The 19,514-nt window shown below is 37.2% G+C and overlaps 1 protein-coding gene across 2 annotated transcripts in view; it reads left to right on the top strand.

Moving 5' to 3' along the window:
* Positions 1-19,514, top strand: part of pappa2 (pappalysin 2) — a 78,714-nt gene that overhangs the window by 13,335 nt on the left and 45,865 nt on the right. For both annotated transcript variants that reach the window (XM_028473729.1, XM_028473727.1), the window contains 9 exons: positions 4,055-4,203; positions 4,793-4,932; positions 5,114-5,267; positions 5,554-5,746; positions 6,888-7,021; positions 11,794-11,976; positions 13,170-13,473; positions 16,579-16,707; positions 16,785-16,870. In XM_028473729.1, the coding sequence (XP_028329530.1) occupies positions 4,055-4,203; positions 4,793-4,932; positions 5,114-5,267; positions 5,554-5,746; positions 6,888-7,021; positions 11,794-11,976; positions 13,170-13,473; positions 16,579-16,707; positions 16,785-16,870 (1,472 nt within the window). The remainder of the gene's footprint in view (positions 1-4,054; positions 4,204-4,792; positions 4,933-5,113; positions 5,268-5,553; positions 5,747-6,887; positions 7,022-11,793; positions 11,977-13,169; positions 13,474-16,578; positions 16,708-16,784; positions 16,871-19,514) is intronic.

Genomic DNA, 19,514 nt, shown 5'->3' with positions numbered 1-19,514 from the left:
ACCCAACTGTTGCCAAGTAAATTATTGTTTTTTTGTGATTATTTTTTTAAAATTTCCGTTTCATGGTCTTTTCAGTTTATGAAGGCAAATTGAACATAATCCATATTTTCTTCTGTGTCGAGCCATTTCTGACCTATGCCTAGCCACTTTTTTGTCTGAGAATTTATTTATTTATTATTTATTTATTTAATAATATTTTGACAAACATATTATTTTTTACAAAATCAAGTTCCAATTGTGCAAGACTTGGTCTCTTTCTTTTAAAGTTTATAAATGACATGTTTACTGTATGCAAGGGAAACGTGGCAAGATTTATTACCAAAAATAAATGTTGAAAGTAACTAGTAAGTTTTACTTTGAGTACTATTTAATTGAGCTAGATTTTACTTGTTACTTTTTTGTGTATGACTTACTTGTACTTGTACTTGAGTACAATTTCAATCATGTAAGAGTATTTTTACTTGAGTAGAATATATCAGTACTCTTTACACCTCTGGATTCCAGTCAGGGATAATAATAATAATATGAACCATGAATAATAATAAATATTGATGTAATAATAATTCATTTTTCATGTGACAAATATACAATGACGAATTTGACAAAAAGCTGGTTCTGGTTGTCGTTTATATTGGTGTTTTGACCTAAGGCTGCACACACAGAGACAGTTGATAACATAAACGAGCCAGAAAAACATTGGAAACCCAAAGGTTTCAACTTAATGACATGCAAGCAGTCAGACTGAAACAGTAGGACTAGGGCCCGATAGTGAGAAGGTGCAAAAGCTTTCCAGCTAAGAAAGCAAAGGAGAAAAATGATATGTGACATCACTGCTGCTGAATAAAAAAAAAACAAACTGGGCGTTACACAGCAAAGTGTGTCTGGGGCCATTTATCACACACGGAGAGAAAGATGTGGGAATGGTTTGTCAGGGCGGTATTTTGAAGGGCCCTGAACACTTCAAACAATTTAAATTCAACATTTTGTTCAGAGCAGGGATTGATGATGATGTATTGGAGAATTGCCCAAGAATGAATACTGCTACTCTCACAGGCTGATTTGGATCATTCCAAGCTACAACGATATCTCCATGCGTAGAACTATTGTACTGTGTGAAAAAAATGTGGTTATCTAAGATGCTTTGACCCAATAAAGACCAACCCCAGAGGCATCAATCATGGGGTGGGAAAATTTTCATCTCGGTCTTCAACCAAGTGGTCATATTGAGGTTACTGTAGTTGCTTGTGCTACTCAATATTAATTAATTACCATTTGACTTCTAATGATTACCATATTTTCTGAGCCATTGAACGCACCGCTGTACTGGCCGCATTCCAATAATTTAGCGATTTCCTAAAAATCATAAAAATCCACGTAAAGGCCGCACCGTGACATAGGCCGCACCCTATTGGCTGATACAAAAAAATAATAATTAAAAACCTAATGTTTTTTTTTTCCCCCAATTTAATGTGGCTGCTCAGTCAGTCCATGAAAAACAGGCAGATTTAGACAGAAACCGTCCTATTGATCTGTTGACATCATTGACCTGAGTTAATACAGCAACACAGTCTGTCAATCAGTCTGCACCATTTGAAAATGATCTACTGACCAAGTGACCATCATCCAGCAGGTCTGAGCTCCTGAGTAGAGCTGTGTCACCACACTCTCATATGTGAACTTTGTGCCATCACTGCGTAAATTACGCATCTGATCAGCTGATTCTGGCCTGATGCTCCTTCCATCAATGCGACACGAGTTTGACGTTCAAAATTTGACTGGAGCAGTGCGTCCATAGCGACATCCATGAAGTTCTGCTCACAGCATTCTCTCTGCACCACATTGTGTCACACACACACCAGACTCCACATACGAACCGCCGCGGGTGTGAAGCTTTTTTTCTCCCTCTCACACACTTTACTCCCACTGTATTTTCTCATTTAGTTAATATTGACTATTGTTTTATTTGAATCATTTTCTTATACTAGAAAGGTTCACTGGAGCCTTTTTTTTTTACATCTCCGCTGTGTGAATCTCAGCGTGTGGGTTTGCACCTGCTTGTCAGTCGTACTATTTTCCGGTGCTAAAACAATTCCACATTTGATGAATTGCATTGCTCCCACTGCATTAATTTATTTGCATGTCCCCCTCCCATTTTTTTGCGCCCCTTATGAGATCTGCCAACTTTACATATTCATCAGAGGGAACACGCTAAATGGAATGAGGACGCGTTGTGACACGGTGAAGAGTTTGTACATCTTATTAGTGCGTGGAGTGACGTTTGTACACGTTTGTTCATCTTTAGTACCGTCACATTGGCCACACCCTCAACTTTAAAGGAAAGAAATACCGTCCTATACACCGCAAAATACAGTAGTCAGCAAAATCAAATTGACAAATTGTCACAAAATTAAACTTTTAAGCGCCTAAATGTCTGGCCTGCGTTACGTTCTGAATCACCTTCTAGGCTGCAAAATGCTTTACGCTGTTTTACAGCACATGTGCTAGGAATCTGGAATGGTTACCTGTGATTCTTGTTCTAATGATAGCGTTGTCTTCTCATCCATGTTAGCCCTGTTGCTCACTTGATTTGTGACTATTAGACTCTGTTAGACATTAGATCATAATGCTCCTTTGCCATGTTCAGATAACCTTCTCTTTTAGCTTATATTTTTTTTCTTCTCAGCAGCTGGAGTTCATTGTAGACACTGACAAAGGGCACCGGTGACCACAACTTGTTTCTGGATCCTTTATTCAAATTCAAAACCCAATATGGAGACAGTCCCGTCAAGCCGTGCTGGCTGACACTTTTCAATCAGGCGTGAAAGATTTTAGCTCGGGCCGTCTTTTGCTAAGTCCTTTACTCTTGTGTCACAGAATACATCATGTACATCAGACCCCATCGGCCACTACTAATGTACCCAATGCCAAGTAAATAATTAAGTTGTTAAACAGCAGAAATGCTTTGTCGCATATGTGGAGGTGGAGAAACTACCTTTAGTTCCACGGCCACGAAGCTTTCATTTTGTCCATCTTTAAATGCAAACATCCAGAGTAGCCTACTTGAATGGGGTGGCCATCATACAGTATATCATCATTCCCACAGCTGGTTAAGCTTGTTGGTTATTTTTTCTTGATGAAACCCCCAGAATTGTTCTGGACCATTCAGTTTGGCATGGGGAGTCAAGGACAAGGAGCATGTTACTCGGGTTTCTCTGTTCAATACACTACTCACCAACAAAGTTTGTGAAAGTGTATCAGTGTAATTGAATTGTCTGAAATGGTTAGTGTTAGGGTCGGGCGTAAATATACGTCAATTGTGTTTTTCAACGGCGGTTGCTAGGAGACACTGTTACAGACCTCTCCAATGAATATCAGCCTTGTACTATGATGTAGTGACCAACTGGTGCCATGTAGGTGGCAGCAGTACATCTTTGGATGAGAAGAAGGTGAAGCTCCCAGCAGCTCACACTCAAGCAGAGCATGTGTTGAACCAAGTCCACTACTGAGAGTGTCGCAATCGTGAGAAAAGACGATCAACAACCCTGGACAAACGGGTCAGGAAAATGCCTTTTTTCTCAGCTTTTTGTCAGAAACTGGCCTTTTGTGTGAACCTTACTTATATTCAACTGCTGATTACGGAAGAACGAAACAAGTAAGAAACAAAAACAAAATTTCTGATGAAAGTAGAGTCTATTCTTTCATAATCTGGTTTTATATTTTACAAACAGTACAAAATATTCTGTGGGTCTTTAAAAATCAGTCAAAATGCTGTAAAATGGCTGGCAGTGAGGGAGGTAGCTGTTCTGAAAGTGGCTGGCAGCCAATGAGTTAATAGTGACTGTGGATGACAAGTGTATTGCCACCAAATGTTTTGGTTGAAAACAATTTGTTTGACTTGTTCTGGTAAATATCCTCCCTGTGCTAATACTGGCATACAGAAGTGTTTCCTTTCCATTGCAGATGTTTTATACAACTCATTTCAGTGTTGTTTGTTTTATGTTTTCAAAATATCCTGCTTTTGGCTTGATCATTTATCCAGTTTTTCTTCTAACAGGGCTTACATGAGTGTGAAGGAGCTAAAAGAAGAGCTGCTTCTGAGTGGCACAGACACTCTCAATGTCTTCTTTGCCAGTAATTCAATGCGAGAAGAACTGGCTGGAGCTGCTACCTGGCCATGGGCGAAGGAGGCTCTTACTCACCAAGGTCTGCTGATTTGTTTCACATTAGATAGAAATTACAATGGCGTAATGCCCATGTTTATTGTGTTTGTATATTCATTATCAATACTTCCAATGTTTCACTTTTGTTTCTCATGTCTTTGGCTTACTATTTTGTTCCTTGCCTGCATCACAAGTTCTGTTTTTGCCATCCATAGTCTGTTGTCTGAGATGGTTTTAACCAAATTACAAGTTCAAAGCAATTGAAGTTGGCAAAGATGTACGTCTTAGCTGTTCTTTATTTATTTTGATCATGAATATTGTTTATTGGTTTCTTTTTTGTAAAGAAAATACCTCAAAAATCTAAGTTATCTGAACTATAAATTAACAAATTCAAGTTTCAAATAACTTCTTCTAAAATGCCTTACATATTTATTTTTACTGCTTTAGAAACACCTGGTATATAGCATCACATACTAGTGAAGGTGGTTATTCTACAAGATTATGGTGTTCTTTTACACATCCACCAAGATACATGAGTACTTAATTATTCATATTCTTCTTTGATGTTTGACCATTGGTAAACAGTTTAGATAACATAGTAATGACGATAATGATTTATGTCTCTTCCAAAGGAGGGATGGTCATAAATCCCTCCTACTTTGGCAGGATGGGTCATCACAACACAATGATCCATGAGATGGGGCACATTTTCGGACTGTACCATGTCTTTAAGGGAGTGAGTGAGCGGGACTCCTGTGATGACCCATGCCAGGTAGGGATGTTCGTTGTAACAATGACTTTATTTTATCTTAGAATTCACATCTTGATGCTTTCATTTCTTTCTTTAAATCATTCAAAAGCTAAAAACCAAATGTAATAATGATCTTTGCGTTAAGTGTTCCTATAGGGATAAACTTATTTACTGTGCAGTGGTCTTTTGGCCTTTTTCGCAGGAGACCACGGCTTCGATGGAGACAGGAGATCTATGTGCCGACACCGCCCCAGCCCCCAAATCTAAAGCTTGCCATGACCCCGGGGCCGTTAACGACACCTGTGGAGTCACCACATACCAGGACACGCCTTATAGCAATTACATGAGTTACACAGGTGCTTGTAGTGGACTCTAGTAGATACTTTACATGATCATATTAAATCATATGGGTGTAATAGATTTTGTCATTGCATGAAGCTACAGGAAGTTTCCAAAGGTACAGGTCCAGTTTCAAAATTAAACCTGTATGCAAACCTAATATTCTGAACTACAGGGCCTATTGACTGATATCATTTAATTAGTTCGAGACTTCTTAAAATATGGTTTGCAATCACTTCATTTATTGCATTTGGATTTGTTCTTTCAAGTGAACCCACTTTTCTTTTACCTGCACCACCACAGATGACAACTGCACCAACCATTTCACTCCAAACCAGGTTGCCAGGATGCACTGCTACCTTGACTTGGTCTACCAGAGGTGGCTAATGAACCAACAACCTGCCCCCATCCCCATGGCGCCAATGGTGACCAAACAAAGCCCAGCTTCAGTCTCAATCTACTGGCTCCATCCTTTAAGTGGACAACTTTATCAAAGGTAACTTTGCATACGTTGAAAATCAAACTGGATATTTTTTTCAAAGACTATCAGAAAGAATTTCATTGGGATGGAAAGAAGTTCTTGAGAGAACGTGCCATGTCTGTGAGATTGATGTGTTTTGCACCTCATGTCGGTATTATTCAATAACCGCAGCTGAAAACCACAAAAATTCCCAAGATGCAATCCTGTTACAACACATGAATGCAATAGTTTGTGGTTAGAAATATGTTTTGTATTCACTTAGGAAGTATTACATATTTGAGCGACATTTTTATTTTAGTGAAGTATGCAATTGTAACAATGCTGCACATTAATCATTTTGCATTGTATTAAAAAAGGAAAATGTATGTATGTTTGTAACCTAACTAATTTGAAATACAACATCACTATTGCCCTACATAGTAGATTAGTTCTCTATCGACAACTGGCATTCATAGTGTTTCTGTGTAAATGAACATGTTGACCATGAGTATGCATTTTATTATAAAATAAAGTTAAATTGAAAGATTTTAAGTGTTTGAACAACGTTGAAAAGTTTTTGTTTGTCAATTTGTGGAGTAATGGAACAGAATGAGTGTGGAGCTAAAACAATGTTCAAACATAATTCAGTTTAAAAACAAGTAAAAATAAATTATTTTATATTAAGAGGCTTTACTAATCTTTAGTTGTTTTTTTATGTCGTTTTTTCCTGTTTTGAGTAATACTGATTAACTATAGACTATTTGCGAATATGTAGATTGTTTTTATAATGATATATGGGCAATCAATGATATTATAACTTGTACTTAAAGAAGCTAAATCGGTAGTGAATAAAGGGGTAGGATTAAATAACTTTTACACTTCTTCCTACTCCTTTTTGTATATGTAAATTGAGAGGTTTAAGTGTTTGTGGATCAAATCAATGGTCTATTACTGCTGTTGTAATTTGTAATTTTTCATTTTTTTTAAACTATCAATCTCAAATTCAATCAATCAATACATTTTGGCGGGTGCCCTGGTTTTCATTTCCCAATCCAATGGAAGTCAATTGGAGTTTCAAATCAAAGATCACAGCCCATTCTAAAACAAACCAAAGAACACATCATAGAATAGAAGTGATACGTGTCTAATTAGATGTTTTGTTGTTTTTTTGTTTTAGATCTCGGTACCCTGCGTTCAGTGTTAACTGTGGTGATTGTGAGAAAGATGGCGTCTTTCATCAGTTTGCCTATGAAGCCACCTCACCTCGTGTATGTGACACATCGGGCTATTGGACACCTGAGGAAGCAATTGGTCAGTCAGCAATAGTGTTTTATTAATTTATTGATTTATTTTTTAAATGTTTTATTTAGTCTGAGTTTTTTGTGCATTTGTTGGCATATTTTCACTGGCGTTAATTTATTTATTTGTCTTTTAGCCATATTACATCAAAGGTGCTTAACAGATTTTGACAAAATATAAAGACAGAGCTTACGCAATGGAAGAGTCCATTAAATCTTGGAGGGAGTCTAGATCAGCGACTTTCAACTGGTTGGTCGGGACCCAAAAGTGGGTCACGGACCTGTACTGGGTGTCTTCCATGTTGGACTTTTTTATTTTGAAATTAACTTTTCTTTTGACAGACATACTGTAAAATATATAGATTCATGTTTTTTTTTTTTTAAAAAAAAGTTTATATATGTGTGTGTGTTTTCAACAGCTATTTTTGAAAAACTAAATTTGGTTGGTTGATTTAAAAAAAAAAAAAAAATCTAGAAGTCAATTGATTTGAGTAAGACAGCAAACAATTTAAGATTAATCTGCAAGAACAGGCCACATATTAAGAAATATATTGATAAGTTATTATAATGTTTTAAAGCAGTGATTTTCAGCTGGCGGGTCGAGACCCAAAAGTGGGTCGCGGACCTATATAGGGTGGGTCGCAGACAGCTGGTCAAAAATAATTAAAAACCTAATGTCACTCATGTTGGACTTTTCTTTTATTTTGAAAGAGACTTTGCTTTTGATAGGCATTCTGTGAAATGCATGTTGCACAGGAAAATATATAGATTTCTGATTTTTTTTAAAGGATTATATGTGTTTTCAACAGTTATTTTTGAAAAACTAAATTTGGTTGTTTGATTTAAAAAAAAAAAGAAAAAAAAGTGGGTCGCGATTTAATGACCGTGGCAAAATGTGGGTCCCAGGGTGAGACCTATTGAGAACCCCTGGTCTAGATCAATATACAGATTCTAGTTTCAAATGTAACCATCCACTCATTCATACCTGTTTCCTGCATTTTCTTTCTACTGATGTTCTTTCTTTTTTCTGATTTATTGTTCTTTGTTTTACTCACTGTTTTTGCTGTTGTTGTTTTAAATTGTAAAGTGTCTGAGTTTCTAGAAAAGCTCTTTTAAATAAAATGTGTTGTTATTATTATTATTATTATTATTATTGATTTATTTTTTCATTAAAAATAAAAAAGACCCTATCTCTCAGCATTGGCAAATAGATAACCGCCAATATCTAGCAAAGAGATCTTGGCGGAGGTTTGCTGAGTGCTATGTTTATTATTAAGTCTATTTTCAGATAAATTACAGCCTCTAAAACCAGAAGTTTGCCAATCCTGAGTCTGCAGCGCGGCTTGCCCCCCCATCCCCCACCACACTCCCACCCACCCACTCCCCTCCCGCTTTGTCCTTTAGTCCAAACACACTCACATATCTTCCCTGTAAATTTCAGGTTCGTGCAAGGCTAATGGGTCCTGGAAGAGGAAAAATCCGAAAATCATTAAACGATAATTGCCCCCAGCTACAGACCTTTCTCTGAATCTGTCTTGTTTTAAGCCAAATCGAAAGAAGAATTATTAGTGCATGCGTCTGCTGTGTGTAATGTTATGGTGCTGTTCAAATGTACCTGAGTCATAAGCCCCACAAAATGCATCCTGTGGCACTGCACCCGGAAATATCACGCTTTATGTGTACACATGGTCCTTGTTTTTCCAATTATACCTTCTGGAGAGGCAGTTTTTCTTTGACATGACATATAGGGTGTGGGGAAGTCAACCAAGGTTGAATGGGAAACACATAGATGCAAATAAGGGGGTAAAATAACGTGACGATGAAGCACTATAAAAGCCCCAAAAAACATGTATTTTCCTCCTAATATATGATAATACTTGGAATTTATGATTTGAAAACCAGCAGCAGGAAGCAGGAGGGGATTACAGCTCTCTTCTTTTTGCAGTGGGATTATAATAATGATAAAGTCTCCATTACAGTCGTACACTAAATAGTGGTATGCACGTAGCTGATGAGAGACAGCCTATTGGCTCCCAAGGCTCCATTTTCACTTTGTCTAACTTGGAAAGATGAGAATTGACAGGTTACTTTGTCAGCCAGCAGAGATGGATAATTGACCACAGGGGGGAAAAAAGGTAAAGAGGATTTCGAGATGGTCGACATTAGCTTTTTGCCGATATCCGATTTCCCAAGATTATCACCTAATATTCAATTTCTAATATTAGTCGATACCAATCTATACATAGACCCCCTCCCCAAAACTAATTTTAATCATCTGTGCAAACTAAGAAAACAAAATAACCTTCAGTTATCGAAAAAGTGTCTTATTTATTTCCAACTTTTTGTCTAAAGCAGTGGTTCTCAAACTTTTTTGGCTCAAGTATCCCCTTTTTCTTATTTCTAATTCCAAGTGCCCCCTTTCTCTTATTTCTGAAACAAAGTACCCCCTTTGTCCGACTACAACATTTTGCTTAGAAAACTATTTAAAAACAACAATAGAGCATGATGATGGAATAAACAAGTGAACACACATTTTAAAGAATCTTATTTTGTAAATACGTGAAAAGAAACAGTATTTAGTGGAGTGGTTCCCAACCTTTTTTGGATCGTGACCCCATTTTGATATCAAGAACTTTTTTTTTAATTACTTTTTGATCATGTTTGAACTCAGATTTTTTTTTTTGCTGCATTGTAGTTGAACTAGACTTATTTCACAAAGTGAAAGAATATAAATATAGTTGTTTAAGATTGTGTGTTGTTATAATCAAAATAATAATAATAATATAAATTACAATATTTCAAAAATCTATTTTAATTTTTCAGAAAATTCAGGCGACCCCATTTCAACTCCAGTCGACCCCACATGGGGTCCCGGGCCCAAGGTTGAAAAATACTGATTTACTGGCTCCTGAATAGATTTATTTCTACAGTTTTTATCATTTCCGGTTATCTCATGCCTGGGGAGGGACAGAGACTGTCTCTTTATTTGTTCATTTTCCACTCTCTCTCTCTCTCTGAAGTACCCCCTGCAGTGCTATTACGTACACCTAGGGGTACACGTACCCCCATTTCAGAAACACTGGTCAAACATGAACAGTACATATCAAATTTTTAATATTGGAGGAAAAACTAATACATAGATGAACCGATTATTGACCAATAGAATCGTTGGGCCAATCATGTTGCCAATCAATCAATACATTCAGTCTTAATGATTTTATCATCAGCCCATTAACCTCTAAAGGAAAACAAGGAATTAAAATCATCAACTGATTGTATTTTTGTCTTTTTGTTCTAATATTTAGTTTTAAACCTGTCATTTATTCTTCTTTATTCGATTCAACATTAACCTGGTAAACATCTGAAAATATCTGAATTACCACCATAGCTTCTATCTAAAGTATCTGTAAGATCAATGGGTAAATATTGATCTTTGAGTTTCAGTAGTTGATAGAAATATTGAAAAGAGATGTTTTCAAGTCATTACCAAGCCAAACCTGGACTAGTTGTGTATTTATGGAAAGAGGTAATTGCATAATTTGGTTGCATTTATTAAAAACAACTTCACTGAGTCATCATTGAGTCAGTAATTACCGCTGACTCACTGGTCAGGTTGAATTGATGGATTGCCATGGGTGTTTTTGATTTTTAATAACAATCTTTTGGCATTGCACTTGCAAAATGAGTCAGTCCTTTGAGAGACTGGTTAAGTCCCAGTAGATAGATTTACCATAGACTTCAGGGCAGAAGAGATCTTTAATGGTGGCAACATAAGTGATAAAGTGATTTGGACCAGGATTGTGGGAAAAAAAAGTGCACTAGACACACCTGAATCCTTCATAATCACTGCAGAGATGAAAGTAATGTATTACAAGTATTCACATTACTGTAATTGAGTTGCTTTTATGGGTACTTGTATGTTATTGAGTATATTTCTATATCAGTCATTTTACGTGTACTTAAGTACGCTTTAAAAGAAGTAATGCAATTTGTTATGATTCTACATCCAACCATTACTATAATTTTTGTTTTAAAATGATCAGACATTGTGAAACTACAAAAAATAAAATGACCAGACAACAATCAGATGCATCACATCATAGCCAATAAGATTAAACGCAATGCACGGCACAAAAAAAAAAAAAACATTGAATGCCAGATGTTTTCTCAGTTTTAGAGTTAATAAATGTATATACAGTATACTTAGAGCCTCATATATATATATATATACATATTTTTTTTTTTCTTATTTTTTTCAAATTGAATTATTTGGTGTTATTTTATTTAAAAAAGATTTGTACATTTTGACAAACCTTTTATCTTATACAGGTGCCTTTGTGGAAAATAAATTAAGTTCCAGTTGTGCAAGACTTGATCTCTTCCTTTTTAAGTTTATATGAGATGTTAACTGTATGCAAGAGAACCGTGGCAAGATCTATTACCAAAAATAAATGTGGGGGGTGAAAGGAACTAGTAACTTTTACTTTGAGTACTTTTTAATTGAGCTAGATTTTACTTGTATTTGACTATTTTGAGTATGACTTACTTGTACTTGTACTTTCGTACAATTTAAATCAAGTAAAAGTACTACTTGAGTCGAAGATATCAGTTATCTTTACACTTCTGTCAGCATGTGATTGTGAATCATTGCTTATCTCATTCTTTCTCTTTAGAGTTTAGGTAATCATCAGCCATTGAACAGATTGAGCTATCCGCATCCGGTCCCTTGTAATTCATTAGCATCTTTGTGTGTGCGTAATGTTTGCATTTTTTCCCCCCCCAAAGGTCCACCAGATGTGGAGCAGCCCTGTGATCCCAGTCTCCAGGCATGGAGTCCTGAGCTCAGCCTGTATGACACCAATGTTACGTCTCCATGTCCGGAAACGGAAGGCTGCACCCTGACTCTGAGATTCCTCCATCCTGTTGTTCCACATGATCTCACCCTCTGGGTTACCTACATCTCAGCGAGTGAGTATCAGCCCCACAGAACGCACAGCTCTACTAAAGTGGAATTACACAGTCAACAGCTAGAGGAACGTAGGCTTATGGTTCCACAGCGAACAATAACTGACTAAAGCTAAACTAAAAGATGTATGCTTCATTTAGTAATTTGAAGGATAATAAAACTCTCAGTCCCCTCATCCCCCTTTGTGACAAATTTGGGCTGTTTTTCTTCAAATCTGATAAAAATATACCTTAAAAATTGCAATCATGTATTTTAGAACAGAAATAGACATTTTTTATTAAACTGCAAAGAAAAATACATTTCTATTTTTAATGCTCAAGGTCCAGCAAGGCCATTGTAGTGCCCCTCATTTAGGTTCAGTTTGGTTCTTTCTATAAAGTTTGATTCATACAGTCGATGTGTAGATAAGAGAAATAACTTTTTTCCTAACTAACTAACCTGCATGCATCTGGAAATGACAAATGTACTTCCAATATGTTGATGATTAATGGAAAATCTATTTACTGACAAAATTCTATACTTGTGAATACAAGGATTTAAGTGTTTTAAAGCTGATATCCAGAGTTTCTGAGAAATCTGTTTATGTATGATTCTTTTGAAATGCGAAAAAATACCTAACTAGTTTTTTTTTTTATTATGGTCTACTGCCGGTGGTCATTCATATACATTAATGTATATAGGTCCCTAAACAGACTATATAGACCCCTTTACAAATGGAAACGATCGCCGACTACGCCCAGCCAATAGGCTTTGACTTCCTGTTGTTGAGACTGTCAATCAGAGTGAATGCGGAACTGTGCATGGAAACAAGACCGCGCGTCACAACAGCAAACAGGCAAATATGATTTTGGCTCTTACCTGACCCATAGACCTATATTGTTATGTTTCTCGTGCACGTGCAAAAAAGTAGAGGCGTGGCTTCTGGTAGATTAGGGGAGGCAGTGGGAGGAAGTGAGGCTGTTAAGGGCGGGACATCAAGATGTTTCTCAGAAACTCCAGATAGCAGCTTTACGTCAGCGTACCTTTTTACTATATAAATGATGATATATGTGAATTCAACCCTTCATGCTTTTGATATTGAAATCATCAGCAAAGATTTTTAGTTGAAGTCAGGAGCAAAAAATGAGAAAAAGCATTAGTCTGACAGCAAAAGTTCAATACGTAGTAAATGTCTTCTTTCTTTTCTTTGTCTCAGACAACCCAGCCATAGCCAACATTGAGCTGATCACAGATAAAGGAAAAAGCATCACCCTCGGATCCCAGCACGTGTTCTGCGATATGCCCCTCACCATACGCCTTGACACCTACAATGTCCCAATCGAAGCCATAAAATTGTTCACTTTTGATGAAAAAATGGAAATCGATGCAGCCATGTTGTCTTCAGGCCCGGGCAGCATCCTGTGCTCGGACTGCCGACCTCGTATGTACCACGTTCAGCGTCAGCCTCCATTCACCAGTAGCTGGCCCCCACCTCAGACCCAGCAGACGTTTACAGACAGGTAAGACTGATGCCAACAAGCATAGGCGGAGTTTGAGATTCTTGCCGGGGGGGGCAAATGAAAAAATATAATTGAATATATAAACCATCGCGAGATTCACGCCAACCACAATGTGTGTAACATCTACCATGATGCAAAAATTATTAGTAACATAAATGATCATGTTGACAACAAAGATTTAATGTTGTAAATTAATGATGAAATCAGGCTGGCGGCCACTTTCTGCTTCATTTTTGCTGCAGTACCATACATGACCTGCTGGGTGCAGTGCTGCTTTATTATTTACATTGTGAAGAAGAATTGTGCAACAGAAGAAGAACCAACCTAAAGTTTGGAACTATTTCACTGAAAACTTATACTACACACCTAACAAACATCTGTGAAATCAAACTAACAGTGATATGTTAGAATCAAAGCAGCAGAAAACTATTTTATAAAAAATGTATTTTTCAATAAAATTGGGAAAACTGTAATGAAAACTTTTGACCACTGGTGGGGGGGCAGTGTTCCCCCCCACACATTCCGTGTATGCCGAACGGTAAATGTCAGTATTTGTGGAGGGGGATTAGTTTTACTTAGTTGTTGCTGTCAGTTAGGTTTAGGCAAAGTAACAATAAGTGATTCAATTGCATTTGTTGTGAAATACTTTTAGTGAAGTCATAGCTGTGTTTGTATTATTTCCTCCACCATGAAGGTCATATTTTCACCAGTATTTATTTATTTGTTTGTCTGACTGTTAGCAAGATGACGTCAAAATTACTAAACGGATTTTGACAAAATTTTAATCAAAGAAATACCTTTTTAGACGCGATTTGTACCAATATATTGATTCTGGTTCAGTTTTAAATATTGAGAATTCCCAATCTCTGAACGTTGGTGAAATTTTAAAGATTCCTATCTGGGTTCGGCATTGACCAAACTTAATTAAATTTGACTCAGTTATGTCGGCTTGGTTTTTAATTACCCCACCACCATCAGATCGGATTTGGATTGTGAATTTCATTGCGATTTTTCCAAAAAAATGGTGGTGCCCATACATTCGGGCCTACTGTATCGTTAATAATGGGGATGGACATTTTTTACAAGCCTTTAAAGTGTGAATTATCATGGTATCAGGATCAGGATCACTGATCCAGATAACTGCCAATATCTGGCAAATAGAATTTTTGACGCTTGGCGGAGGTTTGCGCTCTGAGTGCTCTTGTTACACCATGATATTTAACGTGAACCCAAAGACTTTAATCTGTGGTTTTGCAGATGTAAAGACACACACACATAAACCCACTCAGGTATTAGCAGGTCGGAGGAGAAAAAAAATCTGGATGGTAAAATGTTATTTAGGCCAGCAGGGAGAGCAGACTTCACAGCAGACCCCTGTGTGTCCATATGTGTGTATGTGTGCATGTCTTTAGCTGTGCAAATCCACAGATAAAAGTCCTTGGGTCTGGTTCTGTTTGAAAAAAAGCCCAAAGCACAAATATTTCCAACATGGGGGATGCTATGTGCGGCTACTGATCCAAATCGTTTTCTACAAACATGTACTTAATCAAAAGCATGCTGAAATTTTGATTCAAATCCTTTTGTAACTTGTCTGAAATTGTGAAGTTTCCAAATGAAAAAAAATCACAAGCCAGGTTGATGGTTTTTTTTTTATAATCCAAACAAATAGCAGTCTCTCATAAAGACACGTAACGTCTCTTTTTTTCCCCCCTCACTCACACACACACAGACAGACACACACACAGACGTACACAGACGCGCACGCACACGCACACGCACGCACACACACACACACACAGAGCATCCAAAATATAACTGTTGTGTCACACGACTGGGAATTTCTGCAAAGCAGTTGCAGCCTATAACAGAGCTGGGCTGTGTGTTTGGTGGACACAGTCTCAAAAACAGTTTATATTTCAAGGAACACGTCTCCTATGTTACACAAGCTGTGTCTAAGTGCAAAAAGATGTAAGAACCGGTGGGAATTGAGTTATGTTAGAGTGTGGAGGGCAGAGAGGGGTTGGACTGTTTAAAGCAATGAGTGCGGGGCGCATTAAGGAAGGATGAATTCATGGAAAGTGAAGAAAGATTTTAAAAAAAGAGAATAACAGAAATGGAGAATTTGAAAAAGATAAACAGACAGATGGACTCAAAAATGTGCAAAATGAAAATATATCCACAGAAAATAAGGGGATTGTCATAAAAAGAGAAGTGAGAGCAGGGGTGGACTGGCCATCTGGCATATACTGGGCATCGTCTAGGTGGCCCATTGACCCAAAGTGGGCTGGTCTGGTCCACTATGAATTTTTTTTGGATGAGTGAGTGGAGGCAGACATGATAACAGGTGGTCAAAAATGCTCCAGAAGTGGCAAAAACGTAGCAAGGGAAGTGACTAAAATTAGCCAAGAGCAGTCACAAGTGGCCAAAAAATGGGCAAATAAAGAGGAACCAAGTGGTATGTAATGGTAAAGAGTAGTTTAAATGGGCAAAATGTGGCAAACCATAGTGAAAAAGGGCAAAATGTGCCAAACAATAGAGAAAAATGGCAAAAATATGGAACAAAAAGAGGCAAAATGTCAGGGAAAAGGAAACAAGTGGTATTTATTGAGAAAAACATGTGCTTATTTGGATGAAAAGTGGCCAAATAAATTAAAAAAGGACAAAAATATGATAAAAATGTCAAAAAGAACTTGCAAAAATGGATTAAAAATAAGGGAAAAAAAGTGATGTTTATTGGCAAAAGGTAGTTTAAAGTCTGAAAAAAGTGTCAGAACTTTGAAAAGGGGCAAAAATGCGAGAAAAGGAAGTTGCAAAATCGTCAAAGGAAATAGGTAAAAAGGGTTACAATTTTCCCCCTTTTAAAGTTTTTTGGGGGAATCATAATTAAAATGAAGACATAAAGAGCCACATGTTGAGCATCACTGACATACAGCTTCTACATAATGTCTATATATATATATATATATATATATATATATATATATATATATATATATATATATGGTAGTACAGGGCTGGTTTGTACAGGAAATAACAGGGTTGAATTTTTGTCTTTTCGTTTCACCTATAATGTTTTTTTTGTCGTCCTTCCTACTGCTTGATCAGCTCCGTTATTCAAGGAGTCCAGTATGAGTACACAGTTCAGGTGGAAGCAGAAGGCGTCCTCAGCGATCCTTCCCCTCCTCTACTCTACACGCATGGCCAATCGTACTGTGGAGATGGTCTCATAAGCAGGTCAGTGTGACTTTAGTGTATTTCATCATTACAAAGATAAAGATGGCAGATGAATTAAAGTGTTTTATTGTGTTTAGGAAAGAAAAGTGTGATGACGGTAATTTGTTGGATGGTGATGGCTGTTCTAAGAAATGCCACATGGAGATGGGATTCAAGTGCAAAGGTGAGTCCCAGATAAAAATCTGAATGATTAGATTACAGTTTTTACTAGAGGACAGGTTATATTCTACCCAAAAAAAACATAGGTGTGTTTTGGGGAATTAAGGTCATAAAAGGAAATACATACAGTAATTCTACCTACTATATATTTTAATGCTACTTAGAAGACGCATTTAATATGTAATGATCACACTCATACATCAGTTTGGAGTATGAACGGAATGCGACCCTGAAGTGACCTGCATGCGCAAAAGAGGTCCTGAGGTATGACATGCGCATGCAGGCACACACTGCGTTTACGGAAGTAAATATGCAGGCGTCTCGTCTCGACGTGTCTGTTGCACTAATAATATGTATAATATAATAAACAGTTTAGTAAGAGCTCACTCTCCTTCCACTGTCTACTTTCCACTCCGTCCCCCAACGGGGTTTCCCCCCTCCCCCGCCGCTCCGTCTGGGACGAAGAATTATAACGTAAAGGTTGGATAGAATGAGACCTGGCAGTTCAGACAGCGGTCGTCTTGCAAAATATTAGATACGTATTGGATTTATATCCACATATGAAAGTGACCTGGGTCGGAATTGAACTGTTCACATAGACGTGAAAAAAAACAATACATGTCACTTGTGCAAAAAAAAAAAAAAATTTAAATTGACCTGCAGTGTGAACACAGCCTTAGATAAAGTTTTATTATCTCCATCAAGGAGCTTATATTTTCACTGGCATTTGTTCTTTGTTTGTTTATTTGTCAGCAGGATTACGTCAAAAGTGCAGATTTTGACAAAATTTCAACCAAAGGCCATGGAAGATTCCATTAAATTTTGGAGCGATCATATCTTGGTTCGTAATTGACCGATTTTACTAAATTTCACAAAGTTGTGTCAGGTTGGTTCCTCAACTAGCCCACTGAGTTTCATTGGGATCCAATTAGGAGTGTGCATTTCATCGCGATTTTTCAAAGAAATGGGGATTCCCATATTGACCATTATTGTTCTTAATGGTGATGGAAATATCTAACAAGACTTTATAGTGGTACCATGATCAAGATCATTGATTCAGATTGCCGTGAATATGGAATAGTTGGTGCTTGTGTTATTGTTATTAGATTAGATTAGATTATACTTCATTTAAACCACAATGGGGAAATTCACTTGTTACAGCAGCCAAAGCTAATGAGTTAAAGGTCCTATATCATGCTATTTTTCACCCATCTCAATTTGTTCGAAGAACCCCAAAAACATAGTATTTCATGAGTTTTAGCCCTCTGAAAAGTCACTTTCTGACCAACAGACTGTTTGCTGCCTGCTTATGCATATTCATGAGTGGGCGTGTCTATACTCTGACTTGCCCTCGAGGCTCCTGCATGACTCGCTCTGAGGCAGATCAATGATCACCAAAGCAATTTTCATTTTGCTATCCACACACTGTTGTTATTGTTTTCAGCCAAAAAACTGCACATTACAGTAAAGCACATGGATATTTAAGCGGCTATTGTGTGAGTCTGTCTCCACGCTGTGTGTGTTCATCCAGCAGCAGCTACAAACACTCACCGGAGTTTTAAGCTGCTAATTCACTTTCTCCTCATCTTTATTAAATACAGGAATAGTGCATTTATGGTGATAATGATTGGTTTATCACCTCAACCGTTGCGTCGCATTGGGTCACAAACACGTCAGATCAAGTCAAAGGCGATACAAAGCGGTGTGGCACCAGCAACAGGCACTTCCTGGAGGGGATGGTTCAGAATGCTAGTGACGTCACTAGCATTTGAACCGCTTGTTTTTCAGAAGAGAGCAGAGAAGCAGCTCAGAGAGCAGGATTATTGAGGATTTCTCAGAGATGCAGGAAGGAAGCCCAGTAGTACTTTGGGGGTGTTTTTGATATGGAATTAACATTGTAACAAGGTTAAAAGCTCAAAAAAGTTGATTTGCATGATATAGGACCTTTAAGAATACACTATACAGATATTCAGAAAGGAATTTTACGGTACTGAAATTGTGGAGATGGTTGTTGGTGATTCATCCATATGTGCTCACAGTAGTTTTGAGCACAATATCTTAAATTACTTACCGTTGGGTAAAATGTTAAGAGTCTTTTCAACAATTACACATTATTATTTGATACAGTATATGTGATTGTATAGGAAAGGCAGTGACAGTGTGTACATGTTTACCATATAAGGCTTTGGTATAAAATGTCTCGAAACTGTCAGTTCTCTCTTCAGCCTGCAGAAGAAAAACAATTGAGATAATCATATTTAATTCAGATAGACGCTAACTTCTAACACAAAGTGAGCTCCTTAAGCCTTTAAAAGCTCACAACAGTGTGTGAGAGAGTCGGTGGAAGAAAGAACGTTTTTCTGAACGGGAATCTTTTGACTTCGACCAGCCAAAAAACACCAGAAAAGTAAACATCTCAGTTGCAAAACACATGTCACACATAGTTTTTTTTTTTCCACTCATGTAGAGCTTTTGTGAGTTTTGGAGCGACTGCTACAAACTAAGGATTATTGATAGGTATATTTTATTGCAAATTGTGTTTTAGTGTTGGATTGAAATCTTGCTAAAATAACTTTTGGGTAACGAATGTGTTTGGTACATTGTTGACATTCTTCTTTTTGTTAGATTTTCTGTTTCTTAAGAAGGAA

This window comes from Gouania willdenowi, chromosome 17 (assembly GCF_900634775.1).
Source record: "Gouania willdenowi chromosome 17, fGouWil2.1, whole genome shotgun sequence".
Taxonomy (NCBI): domain Eukaryota; kingdom Metazoa; phylum Chordata; class Actinopteri; order Blenniiformes; family Gobiesocidae; genus Gouania; species Gouania willdenowi.
Note: the sequence above shows the minus strand (reverse complement) of the source record. Positions and strands in the feature narration are given on the sequence as shown.